We start from the raw sequence: 18,843 nt of genomic DNA on the forward strand, positions 1-18,843 counted from the left end.
CACAGGCTTATGGGGTTCCATCTAGTCTGAATATAACTGGGAGCTAGACCATGTACAGTAGGGCTTTAAAAGCAATCAATACGATCTTAAAATCAATTCTGTAGCGATCACAGGTTGTACCACTGCCATGTTGACTTAAAAATGCTCTGTAACTTTCATGTCCTACCAGGGATTTGAACCAAGTGCTGAATAGAGTACGCCTGCTTGCTCAGGGGAGATCCAATTTGGATCTTCAAGCAGTACCACTTGTCAACCTGTAGTGGTCCTAACTGATCGACAGGATCTAAAAGTCTCAATAGAAGAGCACAGAGACCAAATACAACCACCACACTTGTTAATTATATTGTATTGACATACTCTACCCTACCATACAGAGAAAATAACATTGTATTCACTATTCAGTCTATTCTCTAAAAATAAGTTGTAGCTTTAGATGGAGATAAATGTGGTCACTGGTCTGGTCACTAAGCCACATTAGCCAGAACTACTCAATGTTAATCTGTTTGTTGTCTGGTATTAATGTTGGCTACAAAGTTTAATTCCACAAGGTAAAAGCTGAGTTCTTGGAAGTTTGATACATTTTTTGATGGGCGCTAGCCCCTCCTATATTCAGCTCTTTGTCCTAAATTGTGTCGCATTTGCCATTGACAATGAAAGGAGACTTTACGTCTGAGCTAATCGGCTATGTATATAATTCTCGTTAATAGTATTTGCGTCTGTATAACATGACCGAGAACTTGAGAAGTGGTATAGTGTGGGGCATTGTGTAATGCCTTATCTCAGTGACGTGATAAGAGCGCCCCTCACTTCACACAGGTGTGATTTTTAAACCCTTTAACCACTTTCAACCTGACGTTCCTAAGGGAAAAAGGTGAAGAAAAACAAAGAAATCACACCTGTGTGAAGTGAGGGGCGATATTATCATCGTACATCATCATGCATCATCTCATTCCGGCCAATCAGAATTTGCGTCCTGCACCTTCGTCTTCAATGTTTGTGTTTGTCCATTCATTGTTTTTTTTTTTTATGATTTGTACTTTATTTATTTTCTTTTGTCCATTCATTGTTAATGGGATTTAATGTTTGTGTAGGACAAAGTTTGTTCACATACACTAAAAGCTGGACATAGGAGGGGCTATCGCCCCTCAAAAACATACTGTTCACGCAAACAACATAATTGTATATTCATTCATTAGTTTAGTTAGTTTCATTCAGAGTCTACTGGATCGATGACTACGGTACTGTAGGTGTTAGCTGGGCAGCAGTCTATCATGGGAGAATACAGGAATGAAGAACATTATACTGTTACATTACATCCGGCCACTCTACCCTGCCCTGATCCACCTACGACCAACACCAGCATGACCAGATCTTCCGGGTGGAAAAATGTCGTTGTTTTACCAGGAGGTCACAGATTCCCTGCCTCACCTTTTTCTCTATTGTCGTCACCCGCGACCATCCCTCTCCACCTCGTTATCAGCACACGTCTAATTAGCTGAGTGGCTGTTTTCGTCTCCCTGGTGGTAATTATTGTTCTAAAGGGCCCATCAACGGCGTAGTGTGGTGCATCAGTCTGGCTAGCCGGGGCTAATGGCCTCGGCTACCTAATGACACCATTAGTTCTAATGATAGCGTTAACGGGTAGCAGCTAAACAGGAGTAATCGCTGGGCTGCGTGCTAGGAAAGAAAAAAAGCATGTGGCGGGAGGGAGGAAAGGAAAAGAGTGTAAGAAAGTGCTCTTAAAGGTGAGTCAACAGTTTGAAGAGTGGAGAGGAATCTTAATGACGTGCAGTGGTTTTCAAACTTTGGGCACACCAGTGGGTCAAGTCAGAATTACAATCAGTGCAAAAATAGCCTCTATAACATGTGTTGTTATCACTCTATAATATGTTTATTTTCATACCATTATTATTCCTAATACTAAGGTTTAACCACTTGAGTGCCCATTTCACACTGCTTGGAACCACTGAAGGGTAGACAGAAAGGTGGTAACTCCCAGGTAACAACAGCATTTATCCCCACCCTCAACAAACCCTAACTCTGGCGCAGCAGTGGCTCTGGAGGTAGAGTGGTCGCTAGGAATTAGATTGCTAGTTTGATCACGGCTCTTTCTGGCATTGCATTGGGAGGATCCTTGAGCAAGATGCTGAACCCATGACTGCTCCCCAGCTACGTACTGCTCCTAGGATGGATGATGGAATGCACAGTGCTAATTCATTCCTCTTCCCCTATTGGACATGTCTGCAACCGCAATGACAATAAAGGCATTGAACTGAATATCTCATATATCTCCTTCCATCCCACCCACTCTGCAGGTCATGTTCAGCTTACCTACTTCTGCAGTTGGAGTGAGGTGGAGGAGTCCTATGATCAGGATGCCATTGCCAACATGTACTGTGCTCCAGGTGAGAGAAACACAACATACTGTACGTATGACTGTACAGTAAGTAGTAAGTACACCCTCTTCATCCTCCATCCACCACCAATTTCCCAACGGCCTCAGAACCCATCTTGTCTCATCATAACGATTGTACAATGTGTGTGGGCAACTCCCCCCACCAAAGTGTGTGTGTTCGTGTGCGTGTGTACATGCGCGTGTGTGTACGTGTGTGAGAGAGGTTAATGCTATGCAGGCATGCAGGGCCGTGACTAGGCCACAGTGTCCCCTGGCCACAAAGACCTCATTCATAGCCAGAGGCACATAAACAGTCCAAGCGTGCATATACAACTGTGGACAGTACAGGGGAACAGTACAATGTGAACCAACCCTCTGGATGGTTAAATTGACAGACTACATGCAGTCACCCCTCCCTCCCATACCGTAACCACTTATAGAGTCTTATAGACTTTGTCGCACAATGGATAGAGAAAACAGCTGATCTACAAGTTCACAATGTGTCACATCGCCACTATTTGGGAAGTATCTGGAAAAATAACTGAACATGCTCAGTTATTTTTCACACATGACAGAATGACATGCCCCAAATAGGGAGGTTGAAAGTGGTTAAAAAAATATATTCTATTATTCAGTATATATATTACTGTATGTATATATCCTGACTGAAACACATGGACACAGTGTTACTTTCAGTATATTATTTATGATGATGATTATAATAATATATTAACAAAATTATAGTCTACAGTATGAGAATCGGTACAGTGTGAGAATATATCCCTTGTCGTCAACTGCCATGCCCCTGTGTGTACACACACACACGATTCTATTCTCTAAAACGATTAGAGAATAAAACCAAAAATTGTTGTTTGGTGTGTTTAGAAAAACAAATATGAAGTTTAGCAGATGTAGTTTGAAGCTGTCTCTTGTTGCGTTTCCTCTGCTGACCTGTAGAGTGTGCTGTGTTGCCACAGAGAGCGAGCGGTGTTGTGCTGCTGGTGTCCCTGTGTGTTGGTCCCAGCAGGCCTGTGGCAGCTATGGCATGCTGTTTAAAAGCTGCCTAAAACAAACTGACGCTAGACTAGAGCACCATACCCCTACTTAACACCTCTGTGTGTGTGTGTGTGTGTGTGTGTGTGTGTGTGTGTGTGTGTGTGTGTGTGTGTGTGTGTGTGTGTGTGTGTGTGTGTGTGTGTGTGTGTGTGTGTGTGTGTGTGTGTGTGTGTGTGTGTGTGTGTAAAAATACAAGTATAGATTTGCGGCATACCATTTCGGCTTTATGACTTGCTTCATGTTGTAGTCTGGTTTTGTAGTCATCAGGCCGGAACCCCCAAACCGGAATACGTTTAGGGCCTAGCCAATAAAAGCCTTGATGTGGCGTATGTGAAGGTTTTGGCGGAAAACCTTGGAGTACCTATTAATGTAGCTCTTTTAAGTCAATTCAACTAGTCTAATATCATGCAGCCTGTCACCAGGAAAAAAGTCAAGCGATCAATCTGTTTTGCTTAAAGGGACACTTTTTCCAAAAAGATATATGTTAATGACATTTAGAACACTTTCATGTGGTTTTAGATTTTAGCAGTGAGGCTCAGTGTCTATGAATACCTAAAACCACATATTACACACATAAAGACCCCCAGGAAAGCGTTCTAGATCTTCTAGACGTCATTAACATATCATTGTTTTGCAAAAAGGGTCCCTTTAAGTGAATTTATGCATCGGTAAGGGTACAGTGGGTTGGAGATAATGTGAATGTATACATTTTCGTGCATGGATAAAGAAAATTACAAGCAACTCATTTTGGCCAAAGAACACGCATGGCCAGACAGAGACAGCTCTGTAGCAGGAAGGTTTGTGCACAAAGACAAAACGTAGACTTATTCTCTCAACCAGATTCTAACGAAAGTAGAAATTTCCACATAATGTGAAACAGATGTGGCAAGTTCTTTCAGTTCAGAAGCTATATTGAAACAGCAGTTCCCAATGGTGATGATACGTCTCTTAATAGTAGATAACAATTTGGTTAAAATATGTTCAGCTGAACACAATATTGAAGGTTGTTTAAAAGTCAGTCTTGACATGATTCCACCCAAAGTGTGCTGCCCTCAATCCTGACCTTTACAGTTGGTTGTCTAGTGTCTACTGTTGAGGAAATATGGATCCATGGCGGCAGTGCTTGATATCTGTCAGTAGGGGGCGGTGTACCCTGCAACTGAGTGAAAGCACCACTCCAACCTCTTTGACTACATTCTGCTCATCCTTTGACACGTTTCTCTGAATCTTTTTGTTTGTATCATTCTTTCTGTCCAACTTTAGCTAATTTGCGTGGCATGAAATGTTTTAAAATAAGAGCAATAATTTTGTGTTGCTTGCTCATATTATGCACTTACACCCAGCAGAACGTGTGTGTGTGTGTGTGTGTGTGTGTGTGTGTGTGTGTGTGTGTGTGTGTGTGTGTGTGTCTGTGTCTGTGTCTGTGTCTGTGTCTGTGTCTGTGTCTGTGTGTGTGTGTGTGTGTGTGTGTGTGTGTCTGTCTCCTGCCCTTGTTATGTATTGCTGTTTATCCAGACAGGGTCAGTCCCCACGATGGCTTCATTCCTGATGACAGATTTATGACTGTTTGCCAGAAAGCTGCAGGGGGCCCTGTGTGTGTGTGTGTGTGTGTGTGTGTGTGTGTGTGTGTGTGTGTGTGTGTGTGTGTGTGTGTGTGTGTGTGTGAGAGATACTGTGTATGTTCAAGAAGGGTGGCAACATGTTTTTTAAGCGGCATACACTCACACCCAAAAAAACACGGGAGTGGACGTGGAAAATATACTGGCAGGGCTGTTAATTTGTTTATTTTCGCTCTACAGCTTATTGACTTTCTCATCATGTCACAATTAGTGATAAGCATCAGATGTTTTTGGGGGGGAGTTTTCTCATGAAAAGTCCAACAATGCAAGGTGTTGAGAATGAACAGCCTATGTGAACCAACTTGATGAGAACAGCTGAAGTGGCTATGCTGTGTATTGTTCAGATAAGAGGGAACTGACATGCTGTATTTAAAGTCTAAGAAACTGTTTAATGTAGTATTCCTCCCATTTGAGCAGACAAGTGACTTGAATATTGTTTTTTACCTTTCATTGTTGTTTCGTTTTCTCTCTACTTACCTGTCTAGCAATTTATTTTTGTTTGTTACAGCTCAACGATCTGGAAGATCAACTGTACTTCCTGTTTTGAGCTGTCATCAGCCTATTGTTTTCAAAACTCAACTTCTCATAATTTAACTTGCGTTACAAAGTTTCTGATTCCAGGAAGTTTTTTTTTTCTTCTTTTGTTGCCTTTATTGATAGTATCAACTGAAGATAGACAGGAAATAGGGAGAAAGAGAAATGGAGAGACATGCAGCAAAGGTCGTCATGAACGGGACTCGAACACGCAACACGCTGTCAGGCAAAAGCCTATATGTCATGTGCCTGGACCACTTGGCTAGCGGGTGCCCCAGGTAGGTTGTTTTTTAAGGGTCAAGAGACATCGTAGAATGCTGCTAGTCAAAACTTTGTAGCAACTGTGTCGATTAGTTACTGGAGTTCCTCCGTTAACAATTTTATTAGAGATTGAATAATAGTTTTAGAGGAAAAATAACTTCTTGGAACTTCAGTCTCCTTACTTCCTACTTACTAATTTGTCTTCCTCTTTCAACAACACTGGTGTCTGTTGAGTATTTGGGGAACTCTGAGGCAGAAGAGAGAAAGTTCTTTATGGCCCCGGGAGGGTGGAGGCAGGGTGTGCGACTGTGCGTGTGGTTTTTAAGATATGACAAACTGCAGGGAACTGCTCCATTGTTGAGGAAAGGGGAAGAGGAGGAGATTATAAGGTGAACGCTCCGTGTTCTGCATCTCACCTCTTCTGCTCCATTGTTGAGGAAAGGGGAAGAGGAGGAGATTATAAGGTGAACGCTCCGTGTTCTGCATCTCACCTCTTCCAACATCCCTTTTGTTGCATCAGCTACCTAAATGTTCCCCCCGTGTACTGTGTGCTTTGTTTCCCCAAGACATGCAAGGTTAGGGAAAGTGAAAGAGTTGGAAGTGTAGAATTTTGACTTCTATAGCGGCATGTGAACTTGAAATAGTAGGCGCGTGCTCGCTGGCACACGCCGCACAGAGCACACTAGTAACAGTGGGTTGGAGGCAGCGACTCCGAAAGTGACTCGGAGAGTAAAGTTCCCAGTGTTTATTTGTAGCTCTGAGAATCTGCATTTTTGTAGCTCTGAATGTGCAAATGTCCATTTATACACACTGAATTTAATGCACCCTCAGTATTTTATAGTGTGGCCCGTGGATGCCCCCTCCCCTTATTCCGATCCTCTTTTTCTATTTCGCCCTGCCTTGCTCTGACAGAGCAGTTAAGTGTAGCCAGCTCCACACTACTCTCCCTGCAGCTCCTTAGACATTAATCCATTGTGATGACAATCGACCTTGCTCTGAGACTGTGTGTGTGTGTGTGTGTGTGTGTGTGTGTGTGTGTGTGTGTGTGTGTGTGTGTGTGTGTGTGTGTGTGTGTGTGTGTGTGTGTGTGTGTGTGTGTGTGTGTGTGTGTGTGTGTGTGTGTGTGTGTGTGTGTGTGTGTGTGTGTCCAGTATCTCCCCTCAAGCTCATAACCGTGCAGGTATCACTAGTCCGTTCAATGACGATCTTCTCTCCTTGGCTGTCAAAACAGTGGTGCTGGGGAGGCCTGAAGACTCATTGCTCAGTTGGCTGAGTGTGTGGGTAGGGGGGGGTGGACTGTGGAGGCTGGGTAGGGGGGGTGGAGGCTGGTGGAGAGGGTGCACGTATGTACGTACATGTGAGTGGTATCATACCCCAGTCTGGGGGGCTCTCTAACCTTGGCTGCAAGAGAGCTGCACAAGCCCCTGCAGCTACTCACAAGCCTCCAGGAGAAAGAGTGGGTCTTTGTCTGTGCTGAGGAGCCTGATCTCTGGGCACATGCAGCCCCCTGGGTCATCAGTCCCCCCCCCCCTCCCCAGAGAAAGGACAGCAGAGAGGAACTGAGCGGCACAAGGGCCATCTGGTGCCCAGTAGAGCTGGCGTGTGCACGCGAACACACATGCATACACAGAGACACGCGTGCACACACATACAGATGACTGTAGCAAATGAGTATCTTCCTCTTGCTCCCTCTGTCTTCGTCACACAGACACACACAGTGGAGCTCCAGCAGCCCTCCAGCTGAGCGGCCTGTCAGACTAGCTGTGCGTCTGACTGTGGGAGAGGAGCACCGGGAGCTACATGCTGGATAGAGGGGAGGCTTGAGAAATGGACGGGCACCGCACACACTGTGTTCACCTTGACAGGGTTTTGGTGGGGGGGGGGGGGGGGGGTGTGACTGTGTGTGCGCGCAAACTGTTCAAGACAAGCAAAGACACCTGAGGGAGCAATGCGAAGGAAATATTTGTGCAGGGAGAGAAAAAGATTACTTCAAAGAGCTTGAAATGTTTAACGAGAATCACAGGCAAAAATGTTTCTGTGATTTTATATTTGTGAAGTATTGTGCGTGTTTGCCGCTTGTGTGTTCAGCCCGTTGTGTGTGTGTGTGTGTGTGTGTGTGTGTGTGTGTGTGTGCGTGTGCGTGTGTGCATGTGTGTGCGTGCGCGCGCATGTGTGTGTTTGTCTGTGAGTGAGGTCAGGTCATGCAGATGGTGTGAAGTTGCAGCACAGACGGTTTCCTCAATTTAACTGCTTTTTTATTATGCAAATCACCCTTTTGTGAGACACAACTCGAAAGTGTGTGTGCGTGCGCGCGGCCGCATGTATGCCTGCGTTTGTGCACGCACTCTGAATTGAGTCAGTCCAATGAAATATTAAGTAGGTTTAGATGTCTTTCACACATACTGTTGAGCATTGTGATGCACAACATCAGAGCAAGTGAAGGATTTATACAAGCTTACAAGTCACAACTTTGCGCTGTGATGCATTGTGAGCTTGTAGATCTGCTGTTTTTGATGTGCAACTAAGTATATTAAGCTTTTTTACTTTTTTACCTTTACTTGCCTACTTAATTCCCTTTAGTATAAACATGAAATACAGTAAGTTCTGGTGGCACCTTCATCTGACAAATCAGCAGTGTAACAAAAACACTGTCGCCTAAATTCAGTTATATGGTTTTTGTGTCTTGCATCGCTCTGTCTCTAGAGTTTGTCTTATTTGCTTAATTTATTGCTCCGCTCTTGTGCACATCTGCTATTCCTCTGCTTATTGTTTAGGTCATTCAACAGCCTTTCTTTCTCCTTCTTTTGTTGTAGAGGTGGGGGGAATCGGCGAGGAGACAACAGCCTGTGATTGGTGGAGTTTGGGAGCCATCTTGTTTGAGTTACTCACTGGCAAGGTAAGTCGAAAGTGTTACATTTGTGTGCGTGTGTGTGTGGTGCGCAAGGTAGGTGTCTTGGCATTCAACTCTCTCTCAGTCTTTATGCCCATGCCAGAGTGTGTGTGTTATGTGCTTGAGCAGTAGGTGTGTTTTGTTGTTTTGTGAGCTGCGTCTTGGCTGCGGTCTCGTTCTCTGGTTCTCGGGGAGTGCCAGGGGCGTCGGTGTGACTTTCTCCCCCAGCCTGAGCTCCATCTGCTGGGCCACGGGGTCACCTCTCCCTGGGCCCCTGTGCTGGCTCCTGGAGCAGTGCTGGGCTGGGGCATGCTGACCTCAGATCGGTGCATAAAGTGAAGACTGGGGCAGCTCTCTAGGTGCTGTGTCTCTGTGGCTGGTCCAGGATCAGGGTTATTCAAGGGATGAAGATTCATTCCAGACAGGCTGGTGGAGGGGGGGGTCTGTCTGTCTATATACATTATATATATAAACGTGCTGTGTGTATAGATTTAAACACAACGTTTCACACGCACCATGGTATAACGTAACAGCAGCTTCCTTGAAGGGAACACACCACAGGTGCAAGGCATCCCTTACGTTTTTCATTGTCTATTACATTTGAATAAATTCTAACTGATCGCCAGCGGGCTTATTTCCATATCAGCCATCAGCAGTTTCCCCATCAGTAGCCTGAACACAAGGTGGTCTTGTAAGTTGGTGTTATTATGTTGAATAATACACTCTCACACACACACACACACACACACACACACACACACACACACAACTCATTCAGCCCCACAGATGTCTCCTTTGATGATTATGTCTGCTTGCAGTCCTGGCAAAGACGTGTACGCACACATAAGCACACACCACACACAGTCTCTTGATCCTTGCAGGATAAGATCTCGCCCAAAGCAGTCTTGACTGCGGCTGGGAACTCGGCCACATCTCCTGCAGCACAAAAAAAGAGGCAATCGACCTAACCGATGGACAGACACTGGGAACACACACACACAGTCACAGTCACTTGCTACACTATCCCAACACTACACAGTCAAATCCTCATTGTTAATTTATCCCTTTGTAACCCTGAGAGTACAAATGGAAGCAAATGGACCCATAGGGACCCATTTTGTTCCTATTTGTACATTCTCAGAGTTAAATGAACACTGAGGATTTCACAGTATAGAGACGTATGAGCCGAGGGTGTGTGTAACATACAGCGATTATGGTCATTACGATCAATTATTTTGACAATGGGGCCTGTAGTTGATGGTCAAAGAAAGCACTTGCCCAGCTCACGCTCCAGATAAACATCCACATTCCACACAATCGACAAGCTCTCTCTCTCTCTCTCTCTCTCTCTCTGTCCCCGCCACCCTCTTTCTATCTACTTTTTCCCCTCATGGTTTAAGGAACCCAAGTGAAACAAAAGTAATGCGAGAATAAAGATAATGCTGTACTCAACTGACTCCTCCGTTTGTATAGGGAGACAGAAAAATAATAGTAACGTGGGGGGAAAACAAGAATTGATCAATTATCAATATTAATTACCACCAGCTGCTGCCTTATATCTCCAGAATTGTGCTTAGTAAATAGCTGTCTATCTGTATTTACAGTATGTGTGCGTGGAAACAACAACAGGATCTGTCCAGGTGACTCTGTAACTGTGAGAGTGTAGCCTTAGCCTACTACAAATGGAACCAAAGGACCCTTTTATAACAATAAACTCTGAGACTGTACAAATGGAACGTTATGGGTCCATTTGGTTGTATTTGTACACTCTCAGGTAGGCCATTCTCCAAACAATTATATATCGCACCTCACTCACAGCTGTCGATTGTAGTGTTGACATTGGCTTGGCAGGTATTAAAGAACATCTCTCATATGTGTCAAAATCGCGGGGTCCGCGGTAGTATAGTTTCATAAAAGTAGCGTCAGATGGTTTGACTTCATGACGTTCAGCCAGCATCCCATGGCTGAGAGGTCGGCTAGAGGCAAAAAGTGTCTGGTTGCCTAGAGACGAGGCAGACAATGAGAATGATAGCTTGCTAGTACGGGCACTAGGGCAGCCAATGAGAGAGATAGCTTGCTAGTCCAGGAAGGCAAAGTGATCGTTCATAAACCAGCTCCGCTGTGCTTCACACAGTAGCTGGTAAAAAACATTGTTATTTTTTTGTTCCGTCTCTCATGGACGTACATTTGCGCACACACACCAGTTCCAAGAAAAAGCAACAGCACTGTTATGAGAATCTGTGTTATTTCAGGAGCTTTGATCTCTCTCGCTACTGTTTGTCCAGTAGTGGTGCTTCCGTGGGTATCCGTTCACACACTGGCATTCCAAATCAGATGTTTGACCAATCAAGACTGGAATTGGTCTGAACTGACGATAACTAATGGAAACTGATTTTTGGTGATCCTAGGTAATTTGAAATGTGATTCAAATGCGATTAATGAAGAGTCTAATTTATATACTGGGACCAATGTTGTGCTTGACAGTACCTTGTACTGTTTGCATTTTATTGTCTGATACAATTATCAATCAATCAAACTTCGACATGCGATGGTGTTGCTTGCCGAACTTGTAGATTGACAGTTATAGAGCGTCATAGTACCGCCCCCTTTCAGAACGACAAGCGGCCCGAAGATAATTTCTCATAAACTATTTATTTAAAGACCTTTAAGCCTCGGACAAAGCCAACTCGGCCCCTGATAAATCATGACAATAAAAAAGAAATTAGACCGAATAAATAATTAGAAAGAAGAAACAAACAAAAAAGTGTTGTACCATGCCCTTTTTTTCTTCTTTCTAATTATTTGTTTGGCCCAAAAGGTTTTTGTTTATTGTCATGATTTGTCAGGAGCTGAGTTGGCTTTGTCCGAGGCTTAAAGGTCTTTAAATAAATACTTTCTGAAACGTCTATGGGAAATATTTATGGGAAATTCTCTTCCGGGCTGCTCGTCGGGGGTGGGACTGCAATTATTTCCACAGCAATGTCATTACAATCTGATCTATCTGATCACTTGCTAAATACAGTGTGGACACAGTCAGTCCTAAAAGATCATATTATTGAAATTCTGTCCCGTCCCCCCCTTTTTTTGTTGTTGATTGATACGTTGATATGTGTGCTCTGTCTCTCTCTTGCCCTCTCAGTCTCTTCTGCACTGCCATCCAGCAGGGATCAGTCGCCACACAGACCTCAACGTCCCTGAGAGTGTATCGGAGGAGGCCGTCTCTCTGTTGGAACAGGTCTGCTTACTGTATATTGCATCACTTGTATTGCTCTGTTCCACATCCGTTTTATATTAATTAAGTCATTGACCGCCGTCTATTGGTGGCTTAGTGTGGCGCAGGCCGCCATACATTATAAGTCCCCATAGAAGCTGTGTCCCCATAGAAAGCATAAGCCAACGGATTTTCCATTTCCGGTTTGTTCCGGGGTTTTTTTCTCACCAGATCGCTACCGGAGTGTTATGAGGGGAACATAACTATAAACAAACCATGGCAACGTCACAATGACAACATAACCATAAACTACCCATGGCCACGTCACTATGACATAATTTATGCAAGCCCGATGACTCATTGTGACATCATTATAATGACATGGGTAAACACAGCTGAACTATATAAAATCCAGCTGGTATCATCATGCTTATGTCACTAATATGCATAACCATATAAAGAGTTCCTTAGTTAGTTGTACAGGATGACCATCAACTGACAAGAATAAAATGTATATGCTACTCTTTTGAATAGAGGTCCCAAATTAACATCTACCAGTACTGCATTAGCATTCAAGACACTGCTACAGGAACGCAAATGTGGGTAAATGTAACCTCTGATCTGTAGGGAAAATAACTTTGGTCAAAGTGTTTAACTCGTTCTGTGCCACTACGTGGCAGCAGAGTGTATCTATATCTAAGCCTTGCCAGGGCTATTTAGCTATATTTGGTCATTTTCATTTTCGCTTTCCCGGCTTGGAGGCTGCCATTTTAACGATCATCTAATATTAGCATGAGCTCACACCGTTTACCTTTTGCCAGAAACATGTCTGGAGCGATGCGATACAATATCACAAATCACATCCAAACCTCGGATGGATGACGATAAACAAAGGACAGCGCACGTAGTTTCCGAGTTATGAGGCATTGAAAATCCTACTTTGACTGGAAGGTAAATGGGGGCATAAACCCTGGTGTTGGGGGGTGACGGAGGCGTTGCCTAGCAACCGGACCTGGGTCTTGAGTGCATGTCGTCCATTTACACCAAATAATCTCCTTATGCATCCATTAGCTTGTATGTTTCAGTTTTGAGTGGATTTTGTCCATCTTCCATCTTCATCCACTTCAAACAAATAATAAGAGCTCTTATCAGTCGGGTGCTCAGAACAAAGGCAAAAACATTTCATTCACACGAACAATCGAACATGTAAACACTTCACCTTGCCAGCCTGCCTCTAATACTCCTTCTCACAAAGACGCCTGAAATATCTCCGGCACACACTGTGTATCTGAGTGTATCTGTATCTGAGTTTCGGTCCTTCAGGACCATCTTCAGGCATATTTTTCCTTAAATTAATATCAAAATCTAAGCCTTTGCACTATAAAGTACTGGCACAGAAAAGGATCCTATTAAACATCAAAATTGCAGTATGAATAGCGTGAATAGCGTATGAATAGCGTTTCAACAATTCCGGTTCCTTAGCGATTCCTATAGGGTACAAATGGAACCAAATGGACCACTAAGGAGTTATGGTGGTCCATGAAATGTTGAGAACCACCGGTATTGTAACGAGAAATCTGAATCCTCAATGTTTGATCCGGTTCCCCCCGAAATGGTGTAAATTAAGTGCGTAAATACGCTACGTACGCTCAATCTCACGTCACGTGTCATTCACAAAAGGTGGCGTAATGGCTTCATTTGTGCGTATCACGGGTGTAGCTCATTTCACGCCATATAAGGCAACAGGAAATATCTCACCTCGGGTGAAAAACATCATATCACAACCTGCAAAATGCACAGATCTCCAAGCTTACAACGGTGAACGCGGTGCTCCGCGATGCATCGCACCACATGAACTTGTAGATCAGCTTATTTTGACAGGCGAGTTTCTCACAATATCAACTGACTGAATGTTATAAACTAAAACTCTAAATATGAGTGTAAATTGCTTCCCGAATCTGGCCCATTATATCCATTTCTGTGTTCTGTCGTACCTACAGTCTACCATACAACAAACGGTTGACTATGGCACCCGACTTCAAGTCGTAGTTGAATACCCCTGCACTAGAGCATTCAAAATTGAAAAGAAATGTCATATTGACTAGTAAATTCACATTGGGGTCTCTTACACGGTACGGCAAGGCAGCAATATGCACTATAACAGGGTATTTTATTTTTTTTACATTGAGGAGTCAGGACATTTACAATTTGTGTTTTAGTTCACTGTTTACCAATGTCCTTACAGTACATCCAGTACCTGCACACACACACACACACACACACACACACACACACACACACAAATCATGGGCAGCAGACAGTCTACCCGTGGCTGGAAGGTGGCCGGTTTGATCCCCCGGGACGGGCAGTGGAGCGAATGAGCACTACTCACTCCTCCCTCAAAAACCCACCATAACAATCTGGTTATCTTTTGATTGGTATTAATGTGACTAACCTCTTCTTAAGTGTAGTTAAGTACAAATCTGCCATGACTCCTGCTGCGATATGTATTAAGAATTGGTACACAATCACAGCATGGTGTCCTTAACTTGGAGCAGTGCTTTTGATAACAGAGCCAGACGGATATTTATATTGCCCAATGCCTGGGCGTAAGTGCCCCAGCTCGTTAGTCTGCTGTCCCAGATGAGAGGGGCCATTACACAGTGTGAAACTGCAGTCCCCAGTGTGCGCCTGTTAACGCTATATCAGCTCTTGTATAAATAGACATAGTTTAGAGTGCTTTTCAAGTCTTTCATTGTCGATATACAGTAACATAACCACATTAACTCTGGCATCCTCTGGCAAATATATGTTGTGAGCTTGTAGATCAAACCGATTGATTGTATTGTGATTAAGTAGTTAAAAATCACACCCGTGTGAAATGAGGGGCGCTCTTGTCATCGTACATCAATTTATGTTTGCGGACATTTGACATTGCTACAGTACATAAGGTACTTGGTCCCTTTTTGGTCAAGCGCTCCCACCAACATGTGATTGGTTAGCCGATTTGCTCGTTTACATTTGACGTAAGTTTTCCCTTCAATGTCAATGGCGTTTAATGTTTCATTTACGTCATATTTAGCGGAATTCTCCATTCATTGTCAATGGGAATTTAATGTTTGTGTAAGGCACTAATAGCTAAATATAGAAGGGGCTAGCACCCCTCAAAAATGAAAATATTTCAGGATATTTAATTTAGCTTTTATTGTTTTAATAAAAAAGCTGTGTTTGTGTGCGTGTGTCTCTGTGTGTGTGTGTGCGCGTGTGCACAGCTCCTCCAGTACAACCCAGTAGAGAGGCTGGGCTCAGGAGTGGCGGGCGTGGATGACATTAAATCACACCCCTTCTTCTCCAGAGTGGACTGGCTCAAGTAGGCCCCTGTGGATGACGGCAGCCAGGAGCAGTTGCATGCTGGGAAATGCACTCCCCCAAAATAACTACTTTGCAACTGAGTGCACAGACACACACACACACACACACACTCAGGCAAATTTACATTTGTCTTTAAACAGAACAAGCCTTGATGACAAGTTTCCCCTGACATTCGTGATGCTGATGCAACATTCACCAACTGCACTCAGTGGCTTTAAAGCCGATGTGCTTTGTGTCAAGTTTTTGGGGATTTGCCAAACTACATTGTATACATCACTCCATTGTTGATTTTTCTGTTTCTTTAATGCGACTTGACAACACTTGTGATGCAATACTTGAATGGTCCTCACTGAATGAACGGTGAATCACTACAGAAATGTTGCTTTAGTTTACACTAGCCTGAAGCTAGGGCTGGGCAATATATCAATGTATTTGTGATCTGAGACCAGATTATTGGATATTGTGATGTGGCATAACTGTTTTCTTTTCCTTGTTTTAATCACGTAAGCCTTATTTTTTACAGTGAAACAGTGAAAATAGCTTAACTAGTATGCTCTTGTGAGCTTGTACGTTTTCTATTTTACGACCACAGATAATCGTCACAAATTATACATATTGAGGTATTTGGTCAAACAGATTTATATTTTTGCCCAGCCTTACTGGAAGCCTAAATGAAATGACTGACATTGTGATGTTTATTTCACTACTTAAAAGTGAGCGAATCAAGTCAGATCAAAGTGCAGAACTTTGATAGACTTCTGAACAATATCCTCTTTCTGTAGTGATTCATAACAGTGCTTCTCAAAGTGGGGTCCTTGAAGGGGTCCGAAGGATAAATCAGAAACCGTTTAACCATACTTCTTCGGATCTACAAGCTCATAATTTCTCAATGAGACGGATTGTGACTTGTGAGTTTGTAGATCCGGTGTTTTCGAAACATTTAGGAAACACAAATCTTCTCTTATGGGTGTCCCTGGTACAATGTTTTTTTTCAGATGGGGGTCTGTGGCCAAATATCAATTTGGGGGTCCTTGACATGAAAATGTTGGAGAAGCACTGGTTTATAAGAGCGGCCATTCCTCAGTGTTGTGCAGGTTGCCAACACAACCCCTTGAAAGCAAACAGAATAGAAGTAGAGCTTTCATTTGAGCTCATTATCATGCACTGATCCAGAAACATATATATTGTGCTGCCGAAATTGGCCAGCAAACAATATATTGATGATTTTCTTTTTGTTCCCCCTCCCTTTTTAATAATTTTATTTCCAAGCAGCTTTTAGGTCAGGCAGAAACCTTGTATGTACAAAATCAGGAAAAACAATTTACCTGTGTGCCAATGGACCTGATGTAGCCTAGTTATTATAGTCACAATGTCTTGGTAATACTTAATAGCTGATGTACAGTACAAGCTCACAAGGCATCACTTCGGTGTGTGCTTGAACATTATCGCTTTTGTGAGACACTGCCATATGATGAAGTATACAATAGTGCATTCATATACTGTATGAAAAAATCATATGTCTTGATACAAGGTTTCTGTCTGACAGCGACAATATGCAGGGTAACAGATGGCAGGATGGATACTGTCCAAAGTGAACGAACAAAACAGTCTGAAGTAGATTGCTGTTGTGTGTGAGTTAGGTATTTGGTTTGAATAGGGTGGAGATGCTTGATGGAATTTGGCCCAGATTCCAAGGGCTAGTTGTGCAGATAATATTGAAGCCATGGCTAGAGAAAGAAATGGCATTGACCCAGGCTAGTGTTTGAATCAGTAAAACTAGCCATTTTTTGAGGTTGTAAATGTCTTCTAGTAGAGTTTTTACATATTCATCTCAAGAAAGTGCTTTTCTGTGGATCTGAAAATTGTTTATGACATAATGTATTATATATTATTTAATGATATAGTTATCTATTTAAAATGATTAACTGATGTTCCAAGATTGTTTGTGTCCATTGCCATGAACAGAATCTTACTGTAAATTGTGCTGACTGAAATTCATACCTGTACAGTAGGTTCAATTCAAGGTTTTAGTTGCACTAGCGCAGTGGTTTACATGGGTGGTTTAAATGTGGTCCACCAGTGAATGGAGAGGAACAAGAAAACAAAAATCAAAATAAAATGATATGTATGTCAAATTAAAATGTAATTCATAAGATTACTTTGCCTGTTTAATCGCTTAAGTTAAAGCGTTTATTTTTATGTCAGCAATAGGGGTACACGCGGCCAAGAGTAAAAAAAAAAGAAAATGGAGAAAATAGCAGATCGACAAGCTCAGTTGCAGCTTGCTTGGAGATCAGCTATTATTTTAAGCCATGCATTCACAATAGGGGGGCACAGCCAGAGGCTATGGCTATTTGGGGTCCTTGACATGGAAAGGTTCTGTAACCCCTGCACTAGCGGGGGTCAAACTGCAGTCACTGAGTGTACCACTGATCTGCAGGACTTTATTGTGACCAATGCAGGGTTTCCGTGTTAACAAAACTTTATTACTGATTTTTATACTGACTGAACATATTGCCAATTCCATGCCTGTTGCAGTGCATCAAACAATGCTAGATTAAATGACACCAACTGTGATATTTCAATACATCTCTATAGTATTTGTACTACAACCGGTGAAGTGTTAGTAAAAAGCAGGTAAAAGAGTAACGTTTGAGTCACTTTTCCACTCACTGTTGTAGAAGAGGTGCCAGTTTACACCGCAGCTATGTCGGCTCCGCCTACAGGAAACACGTTAGCTGCTACCATGAGACCCGTTTCTGAACGTGTCTGTGTCTACTGACAACTGCACATGTTGCAAGATTGACAGGCTGGTAGAGAGAGAGAGAGAGAGAGAGAGAGTGTGTGTGTGTGTGTGTGTGTGTGTGTGTTCTGAGGCTATACCGCTCCTCTCTTTGATCAGTAGGACTGATGACACTCCTAAAAAGCTGCTGTCACTCCTGCTGAGTATCATTGTTACCGTGATAGAAGCCAACAACACATCAACAGTACATGTGGTCTCCCCACACACACACATTGAGGTTATACAGGTACTTGTAGGCAGGGGTCATCATCGCCATGTTGGCTTGTGGTGGACATTTTTCTCAACATTCCATTTTTGCCACGGACATAAAACACGAGTGGACAATAATATTAACAGAAAGACATGAATAGATAGCCCTAAATGACCATAACATTATGGTAAGGGTCCATTTGGTTCCATTTAAGGCTTATGGGTCTATTTGGTTCCATTTGAACACTCTCAAAGTTAAGGGGGTCTTTGCGAATAAAACATTTGAGAACCACTGTACTAGTGGACTCCTAATGTGCCACTATGCTAGTGTCATAATAAATAATTGTCATAATTGTCAGCCTGGAGACTTAATTAACACTCAGTAATAGGTGTTGTGATAAAAATGAGAACAATATAATAGTGTGTAAAACAGAACATTGCTGAATTTGCTGCGGACATGACCAAGTCTTTGCCACGGACGCGTTTGTCATGTTGGACATGTTGGTGACCCCT

At 43.0% G+C, this 18,843-nt stretch overlaps 1 protein-coding gene across 2 annotated transcripts in view; it reads left to right on the forward strand.

The window, feature by feature from the left end:
- The window catches only part of rps6kc1 (ribosomal protein S6 kinase polypeptide 1), a 34,821-nt gene extending 17,337 nt beyond the window's left edge, over positions 1–17,484 (forward strand). For both annotated transcript variants that reach the window (XM_080791041.1, XM_080791042.1), the window contains 4 exons: positions 2,316–2,405; positions 8,679–8,761; positions 11,895–11,990; positions 15,239–17,484. In XM_080791041.1, coding sequence (XP_080647167.1) covers positions 2,316–2,405; positions 8,679–8,761; positions 11,895–11,990; positions 15,239–15,340 — 371 coding nt within the window. In that variant the 3' untranslated portion in view covers positions 15,341–17,484. The remainder of the gene's footprint in view (positions 1–2,315; positions 2,406–8,678; positions 8,762–11,894; positions 11,991–15,238) is intronic.
- The last annotated feature ends 1,359 nt before the right edge of the window (positions 17,485–18,843 follow it).

This window comes from Protomyctophum bolini (assembly GCF_963924005.1).
Source record: "Protomyctophum bolini genome assembly, chromosome: 19".
In the NCBI taxonomy this organism is placed as follows: Eukaryota; Metazoa; Chordata; class Actinopteri; order Myctophiformes; family Myctophidae; genus Protomyctophum; species Protomyctophum bolini.